The sequence below is a fragment of the Echeneis naucrates genome, chromosome 1 (assembly GCF_900963305.1).
Source record: "Echeneis naucrates chromosome 1, fEcheNa1.1, whole genome shotgun sequence".
In the NCBI taxonomy this organism is placed as follows: Eukaryota; Metazoa; Chordata; class Actinopteri; order Carangiformes; family Echeneidae; genus Echeneis; species Echeneis naucrates.
In genome coordinates this window covers 6,864,658-6,884,822 of record NC_042511.1, presented here as the reverse complement: position 1 = coordinate 6,884,822, position 20,165 = coordinate 6,864,658, and the positions used below count along the sequence as shown (strand labels likewise).

General features: G+C 41.6%; 2 protein-coding genes across 4 annotated transcripts; both read right to left on the bottom strand.

Annotated features, from left to right (window-relative positions):
* Positions 1-458: 458 nt before the first annotated feature.
* Positions 459-8,881, bottom strand: unc93b1 (unc-93 homolog B1, TLR signaling regulator). 3 transcript variants are annotated; one of them, XM_029502750.1, is made up of 13 exons: positions 8,685-8,881; positions 7,325-7,426; positions 7,089-7,230; positions 6,815-6,968; positions 6,563-6,724; positions 5,851-5,980; positions 5,663-5,756; positions 4,739-4,863; positions 4,369-4,551; positions 3,993-4,278; positions 3,632-3,753; positions 3,394-3,516; positions 459-2,309 (listed from the first exon to the last, which is right to left on the bottom strand). In XM_029502750.1, the coding sequence occupies exons 2-13, from the start codon at positions 7,424-7,426 to the stop codon at positions 2,055-2,057; spliced, it is 1,878 nt and encodes a 625-aa protein (XP_029358610.1). In that variant the 5' UTR covers positions 8,685-8,881; the 3' UTR covers positions 459-2,054. The 3 variants fall into 3 exon arrangements, with proteins under 3 accessions (XP_029358610.1, XP_029358603.1, XP_029358618.1); XM_029502743.1 differs by having other exon boundaries at positions 8,713-8,881; XM_029502758.1 differs by lacking the exon at positions 8,685-8,881 and adding an exon at positions 8,449-8,608.
* Positions 8,882-9,060: 179 nt separating this feature from the next.
* timm10 (translocase of inner mitochondrial membrane 10 homolog (yeast)) lies at positions 9,061-12,782 on the bottom strand. The gene is made up of 2 exons (XM_029506720.1): positions 12,601-12,782; positions 9,061-10,167 (listed from the first exon to the last, which is right to left on the bottom strand). The coding sequence occupies exons 1-2, from the start codon at positions 12,669-12,671 to the stop codon at positions 9,972-9,974; spliced, it is 267 nt and encodes an 88-aa protein (XP_029362580.1). The 5' UTR covers positions 12,672-12,782; the 3' UTR covers positions 9,061-9,971.
* Between the last annotated feature and the right edge of the window lie 7,383 nt (positions 12,783-20,165).

The following is a 20,165-nucleotide window of genomic DNA, read 5'->3' as shown; positions in this document are numbered from 1 at the left end:
ACAATCTTTAGTTACATTTATAGGTTTTGGTTAGATCATTACCACCTGATGCTGCACACCAAATCCTTCACACTGGCCCTTTAACAACCTCAGGTAGCCACCTGTTAAATCACAGGAAATCACAGTTGTTGGTCAACAATTTATTCATTTCTTCTACAGCTGGTTTCAACAGAAACTCATACTGTGATTTTATCAGCGCAAACTACAGGCAAACCTTCTCCAGTCATGAAGTGTACGTATCATAAAAATATAAAACATCCTCAGAAATCACTTTCAAATGAGAATGATATAACATCAGACACTATAAATGAATCACTATGTACAGTAAAGTACAAACAGATGGAATGACGTACACATTTTGCATCTTTCATAACTAACTCATAATAACTCATAACTTTCATAACTGATGACAATTTAAGTATGCTTCCCCCAAACACCATGTCAGCCAATCACGGGTCAACAAATTTGCCAAATTTTCATGATTAATAGGCTTTTTTTTTTTTTTTTTCCCCCCCACACATTTTGACTTGTCCTAACAGCAAGAGCATGGGTGTTACAGAAAACATCAACAATGGCTCAGTTACACAACGCGGGACCCTGAAGCTGAAGAAGCAAAACCCAACTGAGCCATATTTAATTTTTTAATTTACACATGCTCCAAGTAAAAGGCCTGTTGGGGGTGGGTGTTCAGCACAAACAAAGCTGTTTCTGTGTTGTGAAAAAAAAAAGAAAAATGTGCGTTATATCACACATTTTCAGAAATTAAATAACAAATTGAGAACATGAGGTCACCCTGACAGAAAGGGAAGATTTTAAAACACAGAAGAAAGCCAAAGCACTGATGTCGAGCTGGACTGGCCTCTTTTGCACTCACTCCTTTATCATCTGTCTGGTAGAGCATGATGCTTTATACTGGAGTTAGATTAGATTACATTTACAGCAGCAGTGGCTGTAAGAACGAGCTTCATGTAGAGCGTTCAGCTGTCCTACTGTTCTGAATATCAGAGATTACAGGTATTACATCTCCACCTATCCATCCTTTATACTGCTTTCCCGCAGTAGTGGGAGGAAGGGAAGGCAATCCCAGCTGACACTGGGCGAGGCGCGGGGTCTACCCTCGACAGGTCGGCAGTTTATCACAGGTCCACATATAGAGACTGTCATTCACTCTCACTCTGGGGCCTGTGGGTAGTTTGGGGTCCCTGATTCACCTGAATTTTCCCTCTAGTTTTAGTTTGGCTGTTCACCATCAGTATGTTAATGTAACTGAACAAGGGTCTGTATGCTAACATGAACATTAACAGTATTCATCTTTTTTTATTGTTTGACCGACCTGAAAACATTCAGACACATCAATAATAATAATGATGCCCCAGACACAAAAAGATGATGCAGATAAAACTACATTAAAGCATAAACGTACATTCACATTTATCGTCCTTCAAAGAATCACATCAGAGAATTTGAGCTTCTGATGAAATCCTACTTTCTTTCATAAACTTGTCTAAACAGTGGAGCAAAAAAAATATAAAAGAAAAAAGCACATCGGCAATTTTAAGTATTTATGCTAGTCTCATCCAGCAATAACATTAAAAATGACTTTGTCTTGAAATTAAAAGTAGAAAATCAATCCCTTTTCTTTTTCTATCACTCGCAGATCATTGCAGTTTTTTTCTCCTTTTATATAAAACTATTTTGTATTACAGAGTATGTTGAATGACCAAGCACAAAAGCAACATTCACTCTGTAATTATATGTACCTCTGATAAATATGAGCCAAAAAATAATTTAAAAGAAGGTATTTTTTGTTCTCCTTTGAGGCTTCTTATTTTATCCAGTGTATTACCTGTTGGGAGTGCACCTATTGTTGCATGGCAAGTTTCAATTTTCTGTACCTGTTCATCTGGATGGTGTTGTGATTACAGCTGGGCATGGCTGATGCTTGAAGCTTTTTCTTTATAAATTATGTGAGAAGTCAGAGTTTTGCGTATTTCAAGGATGAAATCTAGAAATGTGAATGGATCCTCTCCCCTCTCATCCTTTTTCATTTTCTCTCACTCTCCCTCACGCTCTTCCCTCTCTTCGTCCTTCACATGTTTGCCATGGTGACTCTGTCCCCCTCTCCTCCTGGCTCTGGGTGACACAGATCCCCGGGCCCCTCTGTCTTGGCCCTCTTCCTCCCTGTCCTCTGCTCCCATCTCTTCCACCACATGCTCTTCGTCATCATTATTCTCCTCCTCATCCTCCTCACTTTTCTCAGAGTCTGACTCATCAGAGTTGTCCTCTTCAAGGTAACGGTAGCCTTTCACCTGAGGGCATAAATGGTATGTCATATTGATGACTGTCCGTCTCCTACCACCTACCTATGACAATAGTTTTATTGTTTTTAATAGCTGCCTTGCCAGTTATTTTTCTGTCAAATAGTTTGGTGTCTGGTCACCATGTTCACAACCTCAGATTGAAGCGAAATGAAAATACGAAAACAAAGTTGCATCAGAGCACAACTTGCGTCAGACACCACTAAAACAAGCTCCTGAAGGACACAGCTTTGTTGTAGAGAACAATGCAGCGGCAGGCTGAACTCTTCCAAAGACACCCCAAAAATAACCCCTGAAATACAATGGTGATGAAAAATGTGGCTTCTGACTTGGTGGTCCTTTTTCCTCCTGGTCAGGGGTTTATATTACATATGAAATCACAAAAATGGCATTTCAGATTTACCAGAAATTAAAATTAAAATAGAAATTGAAATTACTTTTAACAAATTTGATTGCTATTTAAATACAGCTTCTTGTTTTTTATGTTTATTACACTGAGATGTCCTAAAATATTGGACAAAGTTATTTATTTCTGAAATGCAGTTTACTATATAAATGAGAAAATGAAATGTCTACATTCTGATGGCATAAAGGCTTAACATCTTACGCCCATTCAGATGTTCTCACAGTTCATATGGTTAATAGTGGACGTTAAACAGCCGTCTGGGAAACAGAGCCCGTCAACCATCAATCAGAAGGTGGGTATTTGATATCCTTGCACTCGGGCTTGTTTGTGTATGTAGCAACACTAATTTTGTGCATTTTGTAACATGTGCAGCAGGTGTTTGTATTTGAAGTTCTCATGTGTAAGGCTGAATGCTCATTCTAGTAAAATCAGCTCAGCTGCTTTTCTATTTGTAAGTAACACATGAAGCACATAAGATATGAGCACATGTAAAGAACGGCTCTTCTATTTCCCAATTCTATGATGACTTTTAATGGGCTTTGTCCAGCTGTAGCATGAGCTCTAGTTATAGTTCATCAAGTAAACTCCGATTGGACACCTTCTTCTGCACTGTTTCATGTTTCGCAGCAAAATTGAGTATCAGTATCATGATGGAGTGTGACCGATTACCTTGTGTCGTGGTCGGGGAATGCGAGGCAGTCTGGGGCGCAGGTCCTTGGCCAGCCGACGCTCCATCAACCAATAGCAGTAGCTGGCCACCAGTAAAGTGGCCAAAAGGATGGCGAGTTTTGCCTGAAGGGTAAGAACGGAGAGGAAAGATGGGAAAAATAGGTGATATATTTAATTATTTATTTATTTAATTTGCAGTAAACAAGCACAAACAGTCACTAAATGTTCTGTAACGTACCCTCATGGGCATGTTGGACCACAGATAGACTATGAAGATGGCGATGGCCTCCCACCAGCGGTAGATGGTGTACACAAAGTCCAGGCGTTCTTTTTCCTCAGCATACAGCATACCAATCACAGCTGTCGCATAAATACATATACACACAAGGTGTGAGGTTATCAATAGTGACAATGCAAACAACTACGTCCAATGTAAAAAGTTGTTTCCATACTCTTGATGGAAACAAAACAGCAGTATAAACACACACACACGCACGCACGCACACACGCACACACACACACAGAAGAAGAGTTAATGTGACTGTGAACAAAGTTAGTTGGCACCCCATATAGAAACCCTGACCACGGCTGCTACTCACTGCTGAGGCCCGTCTTGTTCAGGGCGCTGCCCAGGCCCCACAGAGCGGTGATCACCAGCAAAGGGCCCATGTATTCTGAGTAGGTCTGGTTTTCCTTACGTTGTACGGAGAATGCCATCAGAACCACCAGCAAGATGAAGTGCACAACAGCACCACTCATCAGACACACCCAGCGGGGGAAGCGCAGGATGAGGAGGGAGAGGGAGGAAAAAACAGAGCAGGAGAGGCCGTAGACGACCACCAGGAGCCACAGATTTTTCAGACCCAAAATGCAGACACCATAGGTCTGTAGAGGGAGAGAAGGCATTTTTAGGAATGTAACAAAACTGAGAAATCAAAGTTAAACCTGCTCGACGATTCATTAGTCAAACTGTACCAGAGAGAAGCCAGTGATGGCAAACAGAATTTCAAAGCCACTGTAGATAAAAAAGGGGCAGAGCAGCCGCAGGCGGTAGTCCCTCAGGTGCTTGAAAGGCAGCTGGAAAATGTTTCCCCAGCCTATGCTGCGAAGGTCAATCTCCTCCGTTGGCCGGTGGGCGGCGCCACACAGCACAAGGAACTGTGGATAAAAGTAAATGGTGTTAGATTTCATTTAAAAGATTCTGACTAAGGATGTAGAGCAACACGCTTAATCATGAATAACACAACTACAATTATTATAAAACTAACAAATTATCTAAACAACTTGAATCTGAGGGGGGAGAGGGAGGAGGAGTTTGTGTCAGAGTGTATGCGCAGGATCTTACAATGATCATAGACAGGAAGGCAAAGCCCATGAGGACACTCTCCACCTGGATGAGCAGCATGGAGCGAGGAAGGCTCGTCAGCACGGTGGTGTTGAAGCCGGGAATCACACCACTGACTTTTGCTCCTTTTGGAGGAAGAGGAAACATTTTACTGCTCCATGCTTTACGTCAAATCGCAATGAAACTAAAGAAACTAAGAGCACATCCTCTATCTGGGGGAAGTCTTCTGTGGTCATGTGCTGTGCTGAACCTGTCTGCATTTCCGCTACAATACATGATATTTCATGAAAAACTGTTTCCACATTAGTAAAGTAGTTTCACGACAGCTCTGGGGGGCCAGCCTGAGCTTCCTTCGGTGCACTAGTGCCTACTAAACTGTGATGGATTAAGGCATTTACTGACACAGCAGCTATAAATTACACCATAAAATGATGTAATGATGTCACCCATTGATTTGTTTGCTGCCATGTTGAAGCCTCCAGTTGTTAAGTTGGCCGTGGCCAATCCGACCTGCTCTGTACTCTATCCTGTGTTACAGTCATGTTCTCATCACGCTCTGCTTCATGGTGTAATGTTCAAAATAAAAAAATATGAAACAAAAACGACATCATGTTGTATTGAAGATGACTTGAAGCTAGAGACTGAGACCATAAACTCACCAGGAAAATGTTTGCTGAGGTAATAAATAAAATGAGGAGGCCTTTTCCCATAAACGTCTATAAATACATCGGACTCAGTTTTACAACATGTGGAATTGCTCCCTGATGGACATTAGATAGAAAGGTTAAAGGCTCTGCAGTAATCAGTTTACTTTACAGACCAAAAGACAGCCATGTAGTGTAAACTTAACTGTTAACTATTTACAGTAAATCAGATTTAAGGGAAATTTTGTGAATCCCTTGAGATGATGTGATGTGTCTTTACCGCAGAATTTGACATTGTAGAGAGTGTGCTTGTCATCATGCAGGTAGCGGTTGAGGACGAGGCACATGGGGAACTCCGCAAAGACAAAGCTCAGCTGATGAGAAAGAGAGGGAAGTCAGGACAGGTGCTTTTTTTCCTGATGTGGTAAAAATGAGGAATTAGTGAAGAGAAGATGCCTGAAGACTCACATGGAAGATGATATTGAAGATTGAGTGGAAGACGATGATGTAGCTGTGGCACGCTCCTTTAGGAAGCTTCTTCTGCTCCTGCACGTGCTCTTTCTCGTAGTTGACATACTCGTAGTACAGCTGCGCCATCCTGCATGGGTTTGACATGTTAGTTTGTGGCCTGCTGTATGTCAGTGCATGCGAGTTCACATGGGAACACTGCAAAGTCATAGTTTGAGGAGCAGCACGAGTCATATATTTGGTTTCTTTCAACAGTGCTGTTGTTTTCTGAGGTTTAGGGTTACAGTTAGGCCATCAGGGAAATTATCTAGAATTATAAAACAAAATTTGTTCACAAATTAAACTGAAACCTCACAGAGATACCAGTGACACAGTCACACACTTACACTTTAAACATCCCTGTTAAAGAAGCATTACGTATACTTTACGGAAAAAGGCTGTGGCTGTTGAATCAGAGTAGAAAGGCATAACACTATTAGTACAGAAAATATTTGACTGTAATTTATCATAATAATAATAATAATAATAACAGTAATAAGTGAAGCTAAATGGTGAAAGTAAGAGTAACAATTTAAAACAACCCATCTTTCGATAGAAATCACAGCTACCTGCATTGGTCACCCTCCTCTGTAATGTTATGTCATGAGGGTCAAGCTTCAACAGCTTAAGAAATATCCTCACCCACTCAACACCCCTACATTCTGCTTCTCACCTAGTGATGTAATTTCCCAAGGATGCCCAGAACGGCACAATGGCCACTCCAATAGCTATGGCAGATGGAACCAATGTGTAGTAACGCTCCCAGTAATTGGTTGATACAAAAAGTGCATAGATTCCTGAAGCCAGGAACATCATCCACTTAGTACCTAGAAACCTGAAGGAGACATAAAACGGAGATGTCGAGTAGATGAAAGGTTTCATGATCTGAGAGTGTGTGTGTGTGTGTGTGTGTGTCTCTGTCTACCTGATGAGAACAGCGGTGTACAGCAGACCTACAATGGGCGTGACGTTAATGCCCATCAGCATCTTACGGTCAATGTCCTCAAGTCCAAGGTTGCTGTACTTGACCTCCCGGTAAGTCGTATCATAATGGAGGATCAGCTGCATTTGTAGAAGACCTTAAATACACACGCACACATACAGAGACACACAAAAAAAAATTATGGAAATTATTGCAAATTAGTCTGAATCTCTGTCTGTTTCTTTTTCCTCACTGTCTTTTCTCCCATCACACTCACCCACATACACACTGTACACAATCATGGCTCCAAAACTGGCTGCAAGAACATTTTTAATGACTCCCAGCCTCTTCCTTCTATAGTATTTTTTCTCCTCTTCCTCCTCATTGTATTCTGAATGTGGACCCAAAAACTCTTCCATCTGAGGGAAAAAAAAAAGTTGAAAATGCAATTAAACTACTGCGAAACTGAAGACTGGCAGAAACTGTATGAGTGATTTTCATAGAACAGCTCACTTGGCCCTGTATGTTTTCTTCTTGGCCAGGATTCAGCAGCTCATTCATGTCCCCAATGGGAGGTGGTGCAAAATGTTGCTCTTCTCCATCAGCTGCCTCCATCTAGTGGAAACAATGAGTAATAAGGTGGTTCACTGCACTTTCTCTGGAGAATTATCACATGCTGAGTGGGGAAGAGAATGGTCCCCTACATAGCAATGCCTCTAAATGTATATGCAAACATTTCCTCATGCCACAAAAATAGTTTGGACCAGTGCTATGGATTATGGCAAATTCCAGGTCACCCCAAAAAAATTATTTCCTGCATGGTCACTGTTTTATCAGAGCAAGTCTACACTTCCATTTTACAAAAATCTATTTCAGTAAAAACGACAAGTTGCACAGATAGTGTTATAGCTGTGCCCTGATCTAAGTCTAAGCGCAATGATATCACAAAGCTCTACAAAGAGGTCCTTTAACTTGACAACATGTTTTTGGGCCTGAAGTGAACTGTGTGACTAGTTTTAAATTATGTCCAAACAACTCAGTTTGCCAAAGGGAGGGATCCAGTCAAGTTCTAGATAAACCTCAGGCATACTTAAAACAAACAGGATCCATCCAGCAGTTTAATAAAGAAGAGATTTTACTTTGTGATTTATTTATTTTATTTTTTTTTATAAAACTTGTCCAATAGTAATACAGCCTCTCACTCGCAGTTGCAGTGTACACCCATGTCTGCAGATGTTCATATAATATATAGTGAAGAGGCCATTGGAGAACTGTAACATCTTGGTAATTGAAGGCTTTAAGGGTAAGTGTATTTTATCATATTTAGCATATACTTTCTTGGGGCAAAGATCAAAGCGATGTTAACCCTTGACCCAAAAATAATAATAATAAAAAAAAAAGATTTATTCATCCTTGTGCCCAAAAGGACAATAGATATGTCACATTTATGAGCATGGGATGAATAAATGCATGATGAAATTGTTTACATTACACTGGGTTCTGTGAATCTCACAAAAATAAAATGAACTTGAAGTTTTAAAAAAAAGAGGAAGTCAACCCCCCCCCATATGTTCCGCACAATAACCTTTGTGCGGTCCCTGATCTCACCAAATGCAACTACACTTTCGTAAACTTACGTAAGCTCACAACTTTCTGTACTAACAACGACCGTCGGATGAACAAAAAGCACCTTTTCCGGCAATTACTAGAAAAACCAAATAAGCAGATTCCTCCATTAGCTCTGTGATTTCGATTGAAATTAATCCGGGAGAGACAGTGAGGGGTAAGTGAAGTGTCAGGACATTTGTGAGAAAAGAGCCGGTGTGTGAAAGTCCGCCCTTCTCCGCCCGCCACGCCTTTTCTCTGGGGTCACCTGTTCGATCGCCGCGAGGTTCACTCACCGCGGCTCCTCGAGGACAGCAGGGAGGGAAAGGTAAGTCCACCTGAGACAGGTCCGTCCACCTCAATTCCCCTTTCTCTTCTAACGGAGGGACGGCAAAAATAAAAAGTTTCACGGAGGAAATGAAAGTCACTTTTCTTCACTTCCTCACTCAAACGTGGCACATTTCTCTTAAAGGTGCAGGAACACATTTAGGAAACCCGGCAGCTGCCAGCGTGAGGTGAGGTGGGGGGGGGGGGGGGGTATAAAGCATGACTTCAGCACCTCAGGATGTTTGTACAAAGTTTGATTTTGTTTAATTAGAGTACAATGAAACACTGCAGCTTCTGTAATATTGCAGATAAGACTCTGTCATGGTGGTTGGCAAACGAAGAAAAAAAAAAAAGAAGTCACAAAAAAAAAAAAAAAAAAAAATCTGGTCCACTGACAACGCACACAACAGATTAGACAAGAATGACAAATGAACAGAGTTCAGTCCATCTTCAGTACATATCCATGTCACCAGAATCACCCAGTCATGAGCCTGCCTGTCGGTCGGTCAAGGACTGAATAAAGAATACACTCCACAGTGTGCTGTACAAAAAAAGACAACATATTGCAACACATAATGAATTCAGTGCATGGCCACATCCGATTCACTGTAATTCAAGCTGTCGTTCCAGAAGTGGCGCTACTACTGTATGCATAACAGAAGTTTGCTACCTGAAGATATTGTGGTGTTACGACCTGGTGAGGAGGGCCCATGTTTACTTTCAGCCCTTGTCAAAGAAAGGTTTGCAGAAATCTCATTCTCCTTTGTGTTTGTGTAAACCTGCTTTTAGCAGCAGATGGTTTCAGGAGCTACAACAAATCATTCGGTTTTCTGCACTCTTGAGCAGCTGAAAACAAGCACAAAGTATGACTGAGAAATGGTGTTTTATCTCCTAGTTGCTTCTACTTTCCAGTCAGTTTTCAGATAACCATGCCATGTACAACAACACGGACTGATCAAGAGACCGGTGGATCACTGAGCCGTTTCCAGAAATGATGCTGTTCCACCAAAGGCTCTGGTGTGTCCTCCTAGTCCATCCTGGTCATCATCCTCTACTGCAGTAGAGGAGGCAGTTTGTCTCAGTTGAACCCAGCATTAAGTTTAAATAACCCCCCCCCAACTAACCCACCCCTTATATAAAAACCACTCTCTCATCTTAGAGAAAACAGACATGCTAATCCCATCCCATGACCGAATAGTTCCCCGTCTCATTTCCTTCAGCACTGTCTCTATCCGCTACCGACAGCAGCCTTCCTCATCATTTCCTCGTCCTGGACCGAGAGCTCTGTCAGCTTGCGTCCCAGCTTCTCGTGAAGGTCCAGGTATTTGGCCACGCAGCGGTCCAAGCACACAGACTCCCCCTTTGTCAGCTCCGCTTCCTTGTAATGCGGCGGCACGCACTTCCTGTGGCAGGCGTTGGTCATTCTGTCAGAAAAGGAAGGAAGGACTATAATTAGATGGTCAAAATGAAGCCAGGCTATTTCACTGTGGCACAGCATCTAAATATGTCTCACCATTGTCCGTGTCTACTATTAATATTAGTTTATAAGATTAACCCAAATTTGTGAAAAACTGCTGAGGGAAAATTTCATTTCCATCACCCATGTTTTGACAGCTGTAGTCTCACAGTCAGTGATGGAATTAATACAGCGCTGATCAAACCTTACAGTGCAAAATTATTTACAGTTTATGTAAATATGCCATCGATGCGTGAAGGGCTACCTGAAATGCAAAAACACATATCAATGTTATTTTGGCAGCTATCATGATATGACTCATGATTTCAGGAACGGCTGTGCTAACATTTCATATTCACCGACAATAAATAACATTTTTATGTGTAAATGTGTAAATAATTTGTCAGCCGTGGTATCTGTGTTGCATCACAACACTTAGAGTGCACCAACACTGTTTTGACAGAGTTTACCTTTATCAAAAAAATAAAAACATAACATTTTTTTATTTTTATTTTTTTTTTTTACTGGTCCTTATAGTTTATCTTTCCCTTTGGCAGCTCCTGCAATTTTGATTACATATCCATGATTTGCAGCCCTAATGTTTTATCTTGAGAACAGTCAGTCTCATTGCTCCACACAGATTGGATGTTTAAGTCTTTCCAGTGTAACCAGTTTCAACTGTCACCCCACATGTTTAAACTCATGCAAATATGCACCGCACATTAAAATACAGGTGGATAAAGCAGCTTCTGAACCAGTTGGAAGACTTCTGCATCAGCTATTATTTATTCTGTACTTCATGGCAGGGAGAGATCAGTGCTCAGTGATAATATAATGCATGTTGACTAAATTACACCGGCGTCAGACAGTTAAAGGGCTCTGGTTCTGTGCGTGCTAGCTCACTGGTGTAGATTAATGGTCATTCCATGAGAAGCACTCTTGTCATTTCATTACAACATAATTAAATATACACGAGGTTTTCTCGACAAGTCAGAAGGTCTGCTACGGTAAAAACCAGCAGACATCACCTGACCACACCTGGCTATAGTGTGGTCCAGCTTTCACATCCACATTTTGACTGGATTCCTCTTAGTGATCGGGACCAACGCTTAGCTGAATGTTTAAACCCTAAGCTCTACAGCAGCGTTTTACCTCCACCAGCCACCCACATCTGAATGTAAAACCTTGTGTATTACTACACCAAGTCAGACACCTTTTTATTTTTTTTATTATTATTATTATTTTTTAAACCACTCAGGTTGTCAAGATCCATAAAGGTGATTAAGGCATTATGGGGAAGAGGAGAATTGTTAAACTTGTATTTCTCCATCCAAACCAAAGGTTTCATGAAACACATTTATAAAATTTTAACAGATTTATTTAATAGTCCACTATTCTTTTGTAATGGAAAAACTCACTTGGGCTCACTTGTTGAGGAAGTGGAGAGCTACAAATATCTGGGAACAGTGATTGATAAGAACTTGAACCTCGATTTTAACACATCTGCAATCTGCAAAAAGGGCCCGCAGAGACTTTACTTTCTGCGCAGACTGAATACTTACAAGACACTGTTGGTTGTATTCTATAAATCTTTGAGTCTATCTTAACTTTCTGCATCATTTCCTGGTATGGCAACCTCGGGGTGCAGAACAAAAGTCGTCTGTCACACTTTGTTAAAGATAGCCAGTAAGATTATTGGCGATCAGCAGCTTTCTCTGTCAGTCATCTGCGAGACAAGTTCTGCGGAAGGCACAACCCATCCTTAGCCAGTCTTCACCACCTTCCCTCGGAAGACGTTGTTCTTTTTCCTTCGTGGCGGAGGGTTAAAAGCAACAGATTTAAATTTCCCTTCGTTCCTGCTGCATCGGTAACTTGCACAGTAGCGTTTTGCTGATATGACTGCACCAGGACTCTATTAGGTCTTGCGCTTTTTTGTTAAACGGGGATATTTTATTTTACTTGCCCAACAGATGCATTTTATTCATTGAATTCTTGTTCATGTTTGTTTCTTACTGATTTATTATTGTGACTGTCCTTTCGTATATTGTGTGTTATGTCTTGTCCTCTGCTGCAGTAATTTCCCCTCGTTGGACAATAAAATAATAAAAAAAATGGCAATATAGATTCTGCATATTTTCAATTCTCCCTTCTCCTATTGATTGAAATCACAGAAACAAGCACCCCTAGTATAAAATAACCCTTTCCTATTCGATTTACTTGGATAAAACAGTAATTTTTCCGCAGTGGTTTAATGTAACCAGCAGCAGCCAGGATCTATTGGCCTACAGCTGCATGATCACTGAGCTCGTTTGGACACCTCAGCTGTGATTTGATGAAGACTATGAATGAAGGCCATGAGAGCAGGAGTTAGCTGAGCGTGTTGCTGCTGTGAGGGCTTTACCGGTTGTACATGTCGGCCATCATCTCCACCTCCAGCTCCGCCGCCAGCTGCTGCGCCTTCATGGGATCCATGTCCGCTGCTCACTCCGGGCTCTTCCCGTGCACGCTGTCCGTCCTGGTGGCCCTCTCTGCCGGGAGAAAACACACGAATCTCCTGCTCCTGCTCTGGCTGTAACCTTCAAATCTGCAACAAAACACGTGTGTGCTGCTTCCGCTGCTACTTCCGCTGTCAATAAAGTTTGAATCGATGAAAAAGTTGCGCCGCCTGCTGGCCACAGTGGGGACCTACGTCTGCTGACAGGACAACTGGCCTCTCCTTTAATAAACCATCATAATAGCATTTACATTCAACATTTAACAAGCTCAAGATTAAGTTCTTTTTATAATTACAGTTTTGATGTTAATCTGTCCAACAATTCAAACTATACTCAGGAGGTTAATCAAATTGTGACAAATGTTAAATATAAACATGAATATGTCTTCAGACTAGTAACGCTGGTTAAGCATATTATTAATGAAACCTTATATTGAACTCAGTGAATGCGATAAATTGAAATAAACGTGCATATCTCTTGTACACACCTTCATATCTGTGAACATCAATAAAAAAGCAGAACAAAGGACAATAAATCTGGCAAAGAACAGAACTTGGCACAAAAGAAACTGTAAAGCAGTGCAAAAGTTAGTCCACCTCATCTCCAGTCACATCGATCTCATTCATGTCTTCGTCCTCTGCATCATTGTCTGGACTGGCATCCATGTTGTGTCCACCTTCGCTCTCTTTGGTCTGAGGCACTTTGACCGACGGGGAGCAAAGCAGGACATCTATCTCCACTTCCTCCTCCTCTTCATCATAGTCCGGGGTCCTGCTGATCCCTCCAGGGGCTGACAGATGTGTTTTTGGGTGCGAGTTGTGATCTGATGGTGGTTTGATTTCCAGAGGAAGGTGAGTGTCCCTGTCAGATGAGTCTTCATCGATGACAATCATCTGCTGGGCTGTATCTGACTCTCCCATGTTGGACTCTGTCCATGCTAAAGAAAACATGCCATTTTAAACTACATCTTCCTTTTCATGTCACATGATACTTCTCCTCAGCTATATTTTGACAGGTAATGTTGTGCCACTGCATGCGGGGAAAGTTACATGTCACTTTTCAGATTGCTGGCACAAATGTTTCCCTTGGACTTTATATTAACGTAAACTGGAGCAGGCAAATGAAGCCTACAACAGAGCCTTAAACCTGTATTCAATCTAAGGACCATCAGGGGGCGACTGCTGCTTGAAAAAAGAAGTCATTGTATTTCAGTCTATAAGAAAATGGCCCTAAAAAGCACTTGATTTATTGGTTTATGGTCTCAGTTTCCAATTTCAGGTCTACTTCAATGCAATATCATGATCATCCTTAAAATGACGCTCCTATTCAGAGATAAATAAAGCAGCTTCTGCTTTAAGGTATGGCTAAACCCATGATTGACAGACTACTAAAAAAAGTAACCAGCCAATGTCAGCAGATGAATTAACACAAGAAGTTTGCGTGTCATATTAATTTACATACTTGTTCCCAGCAAATGAAACTGCACGAAGAACATGTATTCAGAGGAGAAACTCATTATCTGTTAGTTAAATTGTCTGAGGATTAAATGTTGTTATAATAAATGCTGCATTTTCGTCTTCACTTGTAAAGGTTTGGTTAACTGTACAGCTCAGAGTGTGATTATCAATCAACACCCGCATAAGGGAGGGGAAAAAAGAAAAAAGATTTAAAATGTGCTAATAACAGAAGACTATCAGAACACAACAGACACCTCACCTCCATCAGAGATCTCCAGAGGCTGCTCCCTCTCAGCTGCCGCTTTGGCTACTTCTTCCTCTGAGGTTTCAAAGCGAAACACTGCCCGAGCTTTACCAAAAATACTTCTCTCCTGGTAGGTATATTTAAGTATTGTGTCATCTTGCTGTAATTCAATATCCTTGTTGGAAATTAGATTGTGATTTTTGTCAACTGTGACCTGAGAAGTTATTTTCTTTGTTGAATCTTCACGCACGCTGTATCTACTGGACGTCCCTTCCTGGACATCTTCTCCTACAGCTCCACTGGTAGCCTGGCTTTCTCTGGACCGCCTCAGCTTTGAGTGTTGCCTTTTAATAAGATTTTGAAGTTTCTTCAGAGGGACCATCCGTGACCTTTTATGGCTCTCAAGTTTCCCTGTTTCTGGGACAATCTCAGGCTCATCAGTGCTCTCAACACTTAAGGCCTTCTTCAGGGGAATAACTGACACTTCTGTGCGCCTATCTGTCTTTCTTTTGTTGCACCTTTGCTGTGCTACGTCCCCATGTTGCAAATCTTGTTTTAGAAAATGGTTTGCTATTTTCAGCTGACTTTCTTTGCTATGGTTGGTTTTGTCAACAGCAGGATTATTTGTCGGAAGGGTTAAATCTTTGGGAAATGTTTTTGTCTGTCTTCTGCGTTTTTGGCTTGTGATCTGTTGTTTAGTCGTTGTCTTAACTATGTGGGTCAGGGGTGTTGGAAAGAGCATTTCTGGGTTGGTGTCATATGACTCTTCAGTTTTCTTAAAAAAATCCCTGGTTCTGATCTGTGTTAAATCAGTTTTCCCTCCAGACAGTCTGTCTTTAACGCTAAGACTTTCTGAGAAGGACGACGGTTGATTTGGTTTCCCTGAAAATTTGGATGCAATGTTCAAAGAGCTTCTGGCCATTTCTCTTTCCTTCACCAGCACATTATTCCTTGACAAACTGACCAGGCAAATGCTCCTTTTAATTTGATTGAATGCTCCTTCATCAACCCTTACACCTTTGCCTGCCAAGACAGATCCAGCAGCATCTTCCGAGTGCCTGGTGGATCTGGTCTTCCTCCTTTTAGGTGCTACTGCAATGTCACCGATCTTCATCTTCCTTATGTGAGAGTTCATCTCTGCAGCATTTTGTTGACCTGTAGAAATAGGTCCTCTCCCTTCCGCCTCTTTTGTAGGATGAGGCTTTTCCCAGTTTCCTTCATTCTGTGCTTGCAGCTTTGACCAAGAGCTGGAGTTTGTATCTTGTGGTACAGACACACTCTTTTTTTCTTTCTTGCTCTGAGAGCTCCCACTCAGAGGAAATTGTAGTGTTCCAGGGGTTTCTGTGAGCCAAGGTCGCCCATGTTGAAATGTCTCTTGCTGAATTTTAACCCCGAGGTTTGTTGTGTTGTTGATGGCAGACTGATGTGTTGTGGTTGAGGTATGAAGCTCTAATGGAGACAAACATGGGGGAAGCCACAAATCATCCATGCAAGGTAAACACAGAGGATGCATGGACTGTATATCATTATTCAGGGGTAAAAACTGTCCAGCAGAGAAGAAGCCTGACGATGTAACTGATCTCATTAGTGGAGCAGGCTGGTGACATTCCTGACTTCTGGACAAATGCATGCTCTGAAGGCTCATTTCGTCTCTGTGCCACGTGGGTGTGACGGATTCAGGATTCTGCTGAGAGCACTCCAGCTGGTGTTGGATTAACGCAGCATCTGGAAGTGCACATGAAAGGTTTGAGCATCTGGGCTGGTTCTGAGCAGTGAAACAACAATAGATACCTGTACAACAGGCAGGAAGACTCCCATCAATCTACATCAGCCAACAAAACTCTGGTGGGCTAAATTCAGAGACACACTGGATCAGCTTATGTGCGTGGCAGCTTCTGGTTTCCTTCTAGCACCCTTTTATGATTTAGAGCACAAGGACACAAACAGTCGAGCGGCAAAAATAGACATGGAAAATATCTGTTGGTAGCCTGAGTCGAATATATACATGACAGATGTGGAAAAATATAACTGTGGTTCTCTTAACCATTTTAGCAGCTGCATACAGAGAGCAACATTTTAGAGGAACTTACTGTAAAAATTCAGAAATGTCATCCAAAATTAATCAAATAATTAGAAAATGAAGGTTCAGGTATCCCACAAACGCTGTGTAGAAAGATGGATCATAGAACACTAACACATGTGTTTGTCCCAACAGATCAGCAGCAGTTCACAAATATCTTTTGTAAAAGTATTTAAGGGAGAATTTCTCCTTTACCAAGATGATACATCCACCTGGCTTGTATGGCACACTTACTGAATACTGAGAATGGGAACACGCTGTCATACACACAGACGTTGCAAATGTTGCAGATATTTTTGTTCGGCATATTTTTATATTTATAGTTTCAGGGAATAGAAAGTTATGTCAGATTGTAAATATTATATCATTGTTTCAGAACAACAGCCGAAATAGTGAAAGCTTGTCTGTAACTTGTTTTTTGCCATCTGGATGACTCAACCTCTCCCTTGTTGAATGAAAAAAAAAAAAAATCTATTTCTTTCAGATATCTCCTAGCAAGAAGTCTAGCTCACAAATTCTGCAAAAGGAGATATCAGCTAAAAAAGAGTGAAAATAAAATGGATGCTATTATACGTCCTTTTCTGTTAAATAAGAAAAATTGATCAAACTAATGCACTTACATACCTTTATCTGAGGATGACTTGTAACTTTGTGTGGCCATATCCAGGTAAAGTGCACACCCTGCTGCACTGTTGGCAGCATGCATTTGACTGTGCTTGACATCATTCTGTAAAACTGGGATCTGGAAAACAGCCGGCGCTATGTCATGGCTCGGCTGAAGGTACAGAGACGACTTGTTGTCACTCTCCAAGCTGGGCTTGTTGAGGCCCATCATGGCGCCCTCCAGCAGCTTATCTATCCACTTATCAGACTCCTCTACAGAACCCCGATGCTGGAGGAATGGAGTGGGCTCAAGGCCGTTGCTTTGGTTTGAGGTGAAAACATTACTGGATAGTGGCTGGGACTCAGAGGAAGTGATGGGGCCTGGCAGGGATTCTGGGGGACTAGTGGCAGCAGGGCGAAGAATACGGGAGTCTGGTCTCTGCACTGGCCTGAGCTGGACAGTGGGGGAAGGTGGCTTTCCGGATTGGAGCAGAAGGATGAAAAGAGATGAGCAAGGTCTTTTGAGTTGATGGTTAAAAACAAGATTCCAGTAAGATCAGAGGAAGAACATACAAATTGTGGTCAATCATAAAACACACTGTCTGTTGATGAATCAGTTATTACTGAATCATACCTTTGTTTTTGCTATGTTTAAATTCACTGTCATGCTAATTCACCTGTTTCAGTAACGCAGGAACTGACATCTCATCTGTGTTTTGCATGCTCACAACCTCCCACATTTCTCCTTTAGTCTTTTTCCTCCTCCTCAGTTTCACCTGCACAGTGGGGAAAAAAATACAGCAGTGAGGCAAAAACAAACAGAAGTTTCATACACATTTGTTTCAACAGGAGTATATTCCATCACAACACAACAAGAAACTAAAATGTAATTTTCTTAACTGAACATTCTGCCCATGAAAATTTGAAATGATGAGTATTTTTTTTACTGTAATTATTGAAGGAAACAGAGAGAAGACAGGGAATACAAGACGCCAGGCAGCAGGACATCATAACTATTACTCAACATGTCTATTGCAGTTTAAGCCAAACACTTAAATTGGGCTTTATTATAGTCAGATAAAAATAAAATGGAAATTTATTTTTAACATAGTTAAGATTAATTGGTAATCCCACCTAATTTTTAGACATTTAAACTCTGAGTGAAGATTTATTCAGGTTTACTTGAGGAAAAAAACAAAAAAACAAAAGCGTAACTTGTTCTTACCTTGATAGAAATTTCTGTGGCCTCCATCATCTGCTGCAGCTTTTTCACCTTAGCCAGACTCCTCTTCCCGAAACTGTCATGTGCATGCCCCTTCTCTGGAGACCTCCCTCTTTCTTCATCTCTATTTTCCTGGCTTGACTGCTCCACATCTCCTCTGTTGTCAATCATCATACCATCCCTTTTTTGACTCTTCAGCTTGGTCCTTTCTTCGCCCAGATCCTGTGTGCTGTCACTGAACTCGGATGACTGCTCCTGAGACCTCTGGGCCACTGAATCATCATTAAGGGAAAAGGGTAAATTGGAAAAAAGCAGAGTTGATGTGGGATTTATTAAACTGTTAGAGGACTGGTTTAATCCAGACCTGCCCTTGCTTAACGCTTTGGGGGGCATGCTGGAAATCCCTGAGCAAGAAGTGGAGCAAAAAGGTGGATCAGGTGTTTTGCTTTGGTGTTGCAAAATGAGAGAAAAATCCAAACTTTGAGCTACAGAGGATGTAGACTCTCGGGTTGGAGGAGTCACATGGCTTGAGAAAGAAACGTCCACTGTGTGTATAACACTGTCTTCAGTCTGTGTTCCTGTGGATATACACATTCTCTTTTCAACTGAAGAATCTGGATCCAACCTTCTGGTCTGAACTCGTGCATCTTGCATTTTCCTCCTCCTATCCTGAGCTTTCATCTCCTCTATATGAATTCCATTCTCTCTGCAACCCTGCTGGCTCTGCCTCTTCTTCTGGAGTTCTGCCTCTTTCATCCCCATGTCTTTCTGTCCCTCTACAAGATTAGCAATCCCAAACCTGTTGGCTGCAGCCAGCACATCATTTCGCTCTGTGCTTCCATTGACCTCCAGCTCCCCAGAGTACAGCAGACCGACCAGCTTCAGCAGAGTCTGGGCCTTAACAGCCTGCAGCTGGAGATGATGTTTCTGGCCAAATGGAGGCGATGAGGTTGACAGCTTCTGAGACAGGTAGGGGCTGAGAGCAGCGAGGACACAACTGTGAGCTGGCACTGAGATACCTTCAATAAAACAAGCAGAGGAGAAAATAAAAGTTAATTTCTCATTTCATGTACATCTTTTTATTCTGATGTTTTTAGTGACTGATTATTAATTGCATGAATCCATTTAGTCACACCACAAAAATTACTGAAGGAAAAGTGACACAGAACATATCTCAAAAGCAGTTTCATATGAGAAATCACTTGAGATCTCTATTTGGATCAGTTGTGCAGCTTGAGCTCACCCTCAGTTTGTAGCAAGGTGTCACAGAACTGGGCGCCGAGTTGTTGTCTCTGCAGCTCTCCGAGAAGCTGCAGCTCATGTCCCGGCCAGCAGTATCTCTGCATGTCCACATGAATCCTTCAGATGGCGAGAGGACAGACTGAAGTTGTTTTTTACCGGAGGGCCGCTAACGCAGCACGTGGGAGCGGGACTGTGCTGTGCGACGTTCACGTTACTCAATTAAATGCAATTAAAATCTGACGTTTTTTAAATGATCCACGTTAAATGTACTAAAACATATCCAAACGATCTTCAACGACCTAAACACAGCCTACTATTTTAAAATCCTTTATTTTTTTAAGGCAAACTTTATCTTTCAGATCTCAATGACATTGACCGGACAGGCCGCCATCTTGGTCCAGCCGCCACTTTGACATTAAAATTTCACGGCAAAGCTAAACATTGACTGTAAATCTAATTTTCTGTTATCTGGCGACATCTTTTAATGTTTACAGCTTATATAATACACATTTCTTCGGCCTTTAAAACGAACAAAAACGCCTCTTAAATTAGCATCCGGTGGCTAACCATAGCCAGCCCCGTTGTTAGCTGGGAAACACATAACGACCAACTAAATTTATACG

Bases quoted from the DNA above. Each gene is read 5' to 3' on its own strand.
- unc93b1 (XM_029502750.1), bottom strand. From the start codon at position 7,426: ATGGAGGCAGCTGATGGAGAAGAGCAACATTTTGCACCACCTCCCATT. The intron at 6,725-6,814 runs GTAGACAGAGAC...TGTCTCCTTCAG, and splicing joins TACACCGCTGTTCTCATCAG to GTTTCTAGGTACTAAGTGGA. The intron at 3,517-3,631 runs GTACGTTACAGA...CTTACCCTTCAG, and splicing joins GGTCCAACATGCCCATGAGG to GCAAAACTCGCCATCCTTTT.
- timm10 (XM_029506720.1), bottom strand. From the start codon at position 12,671: ATGGATCCCATGAAGGCGCAGCAGCTGGCGGCGGAGCTGGAGGTGGAG. The intron at 10,168-12,600 runs GTAAAGCCCTCA...CTTTTCTGACAG, and splicing joins ATGGCCGACATGTACAACCG to AATGACCAACGCCTGCCACA.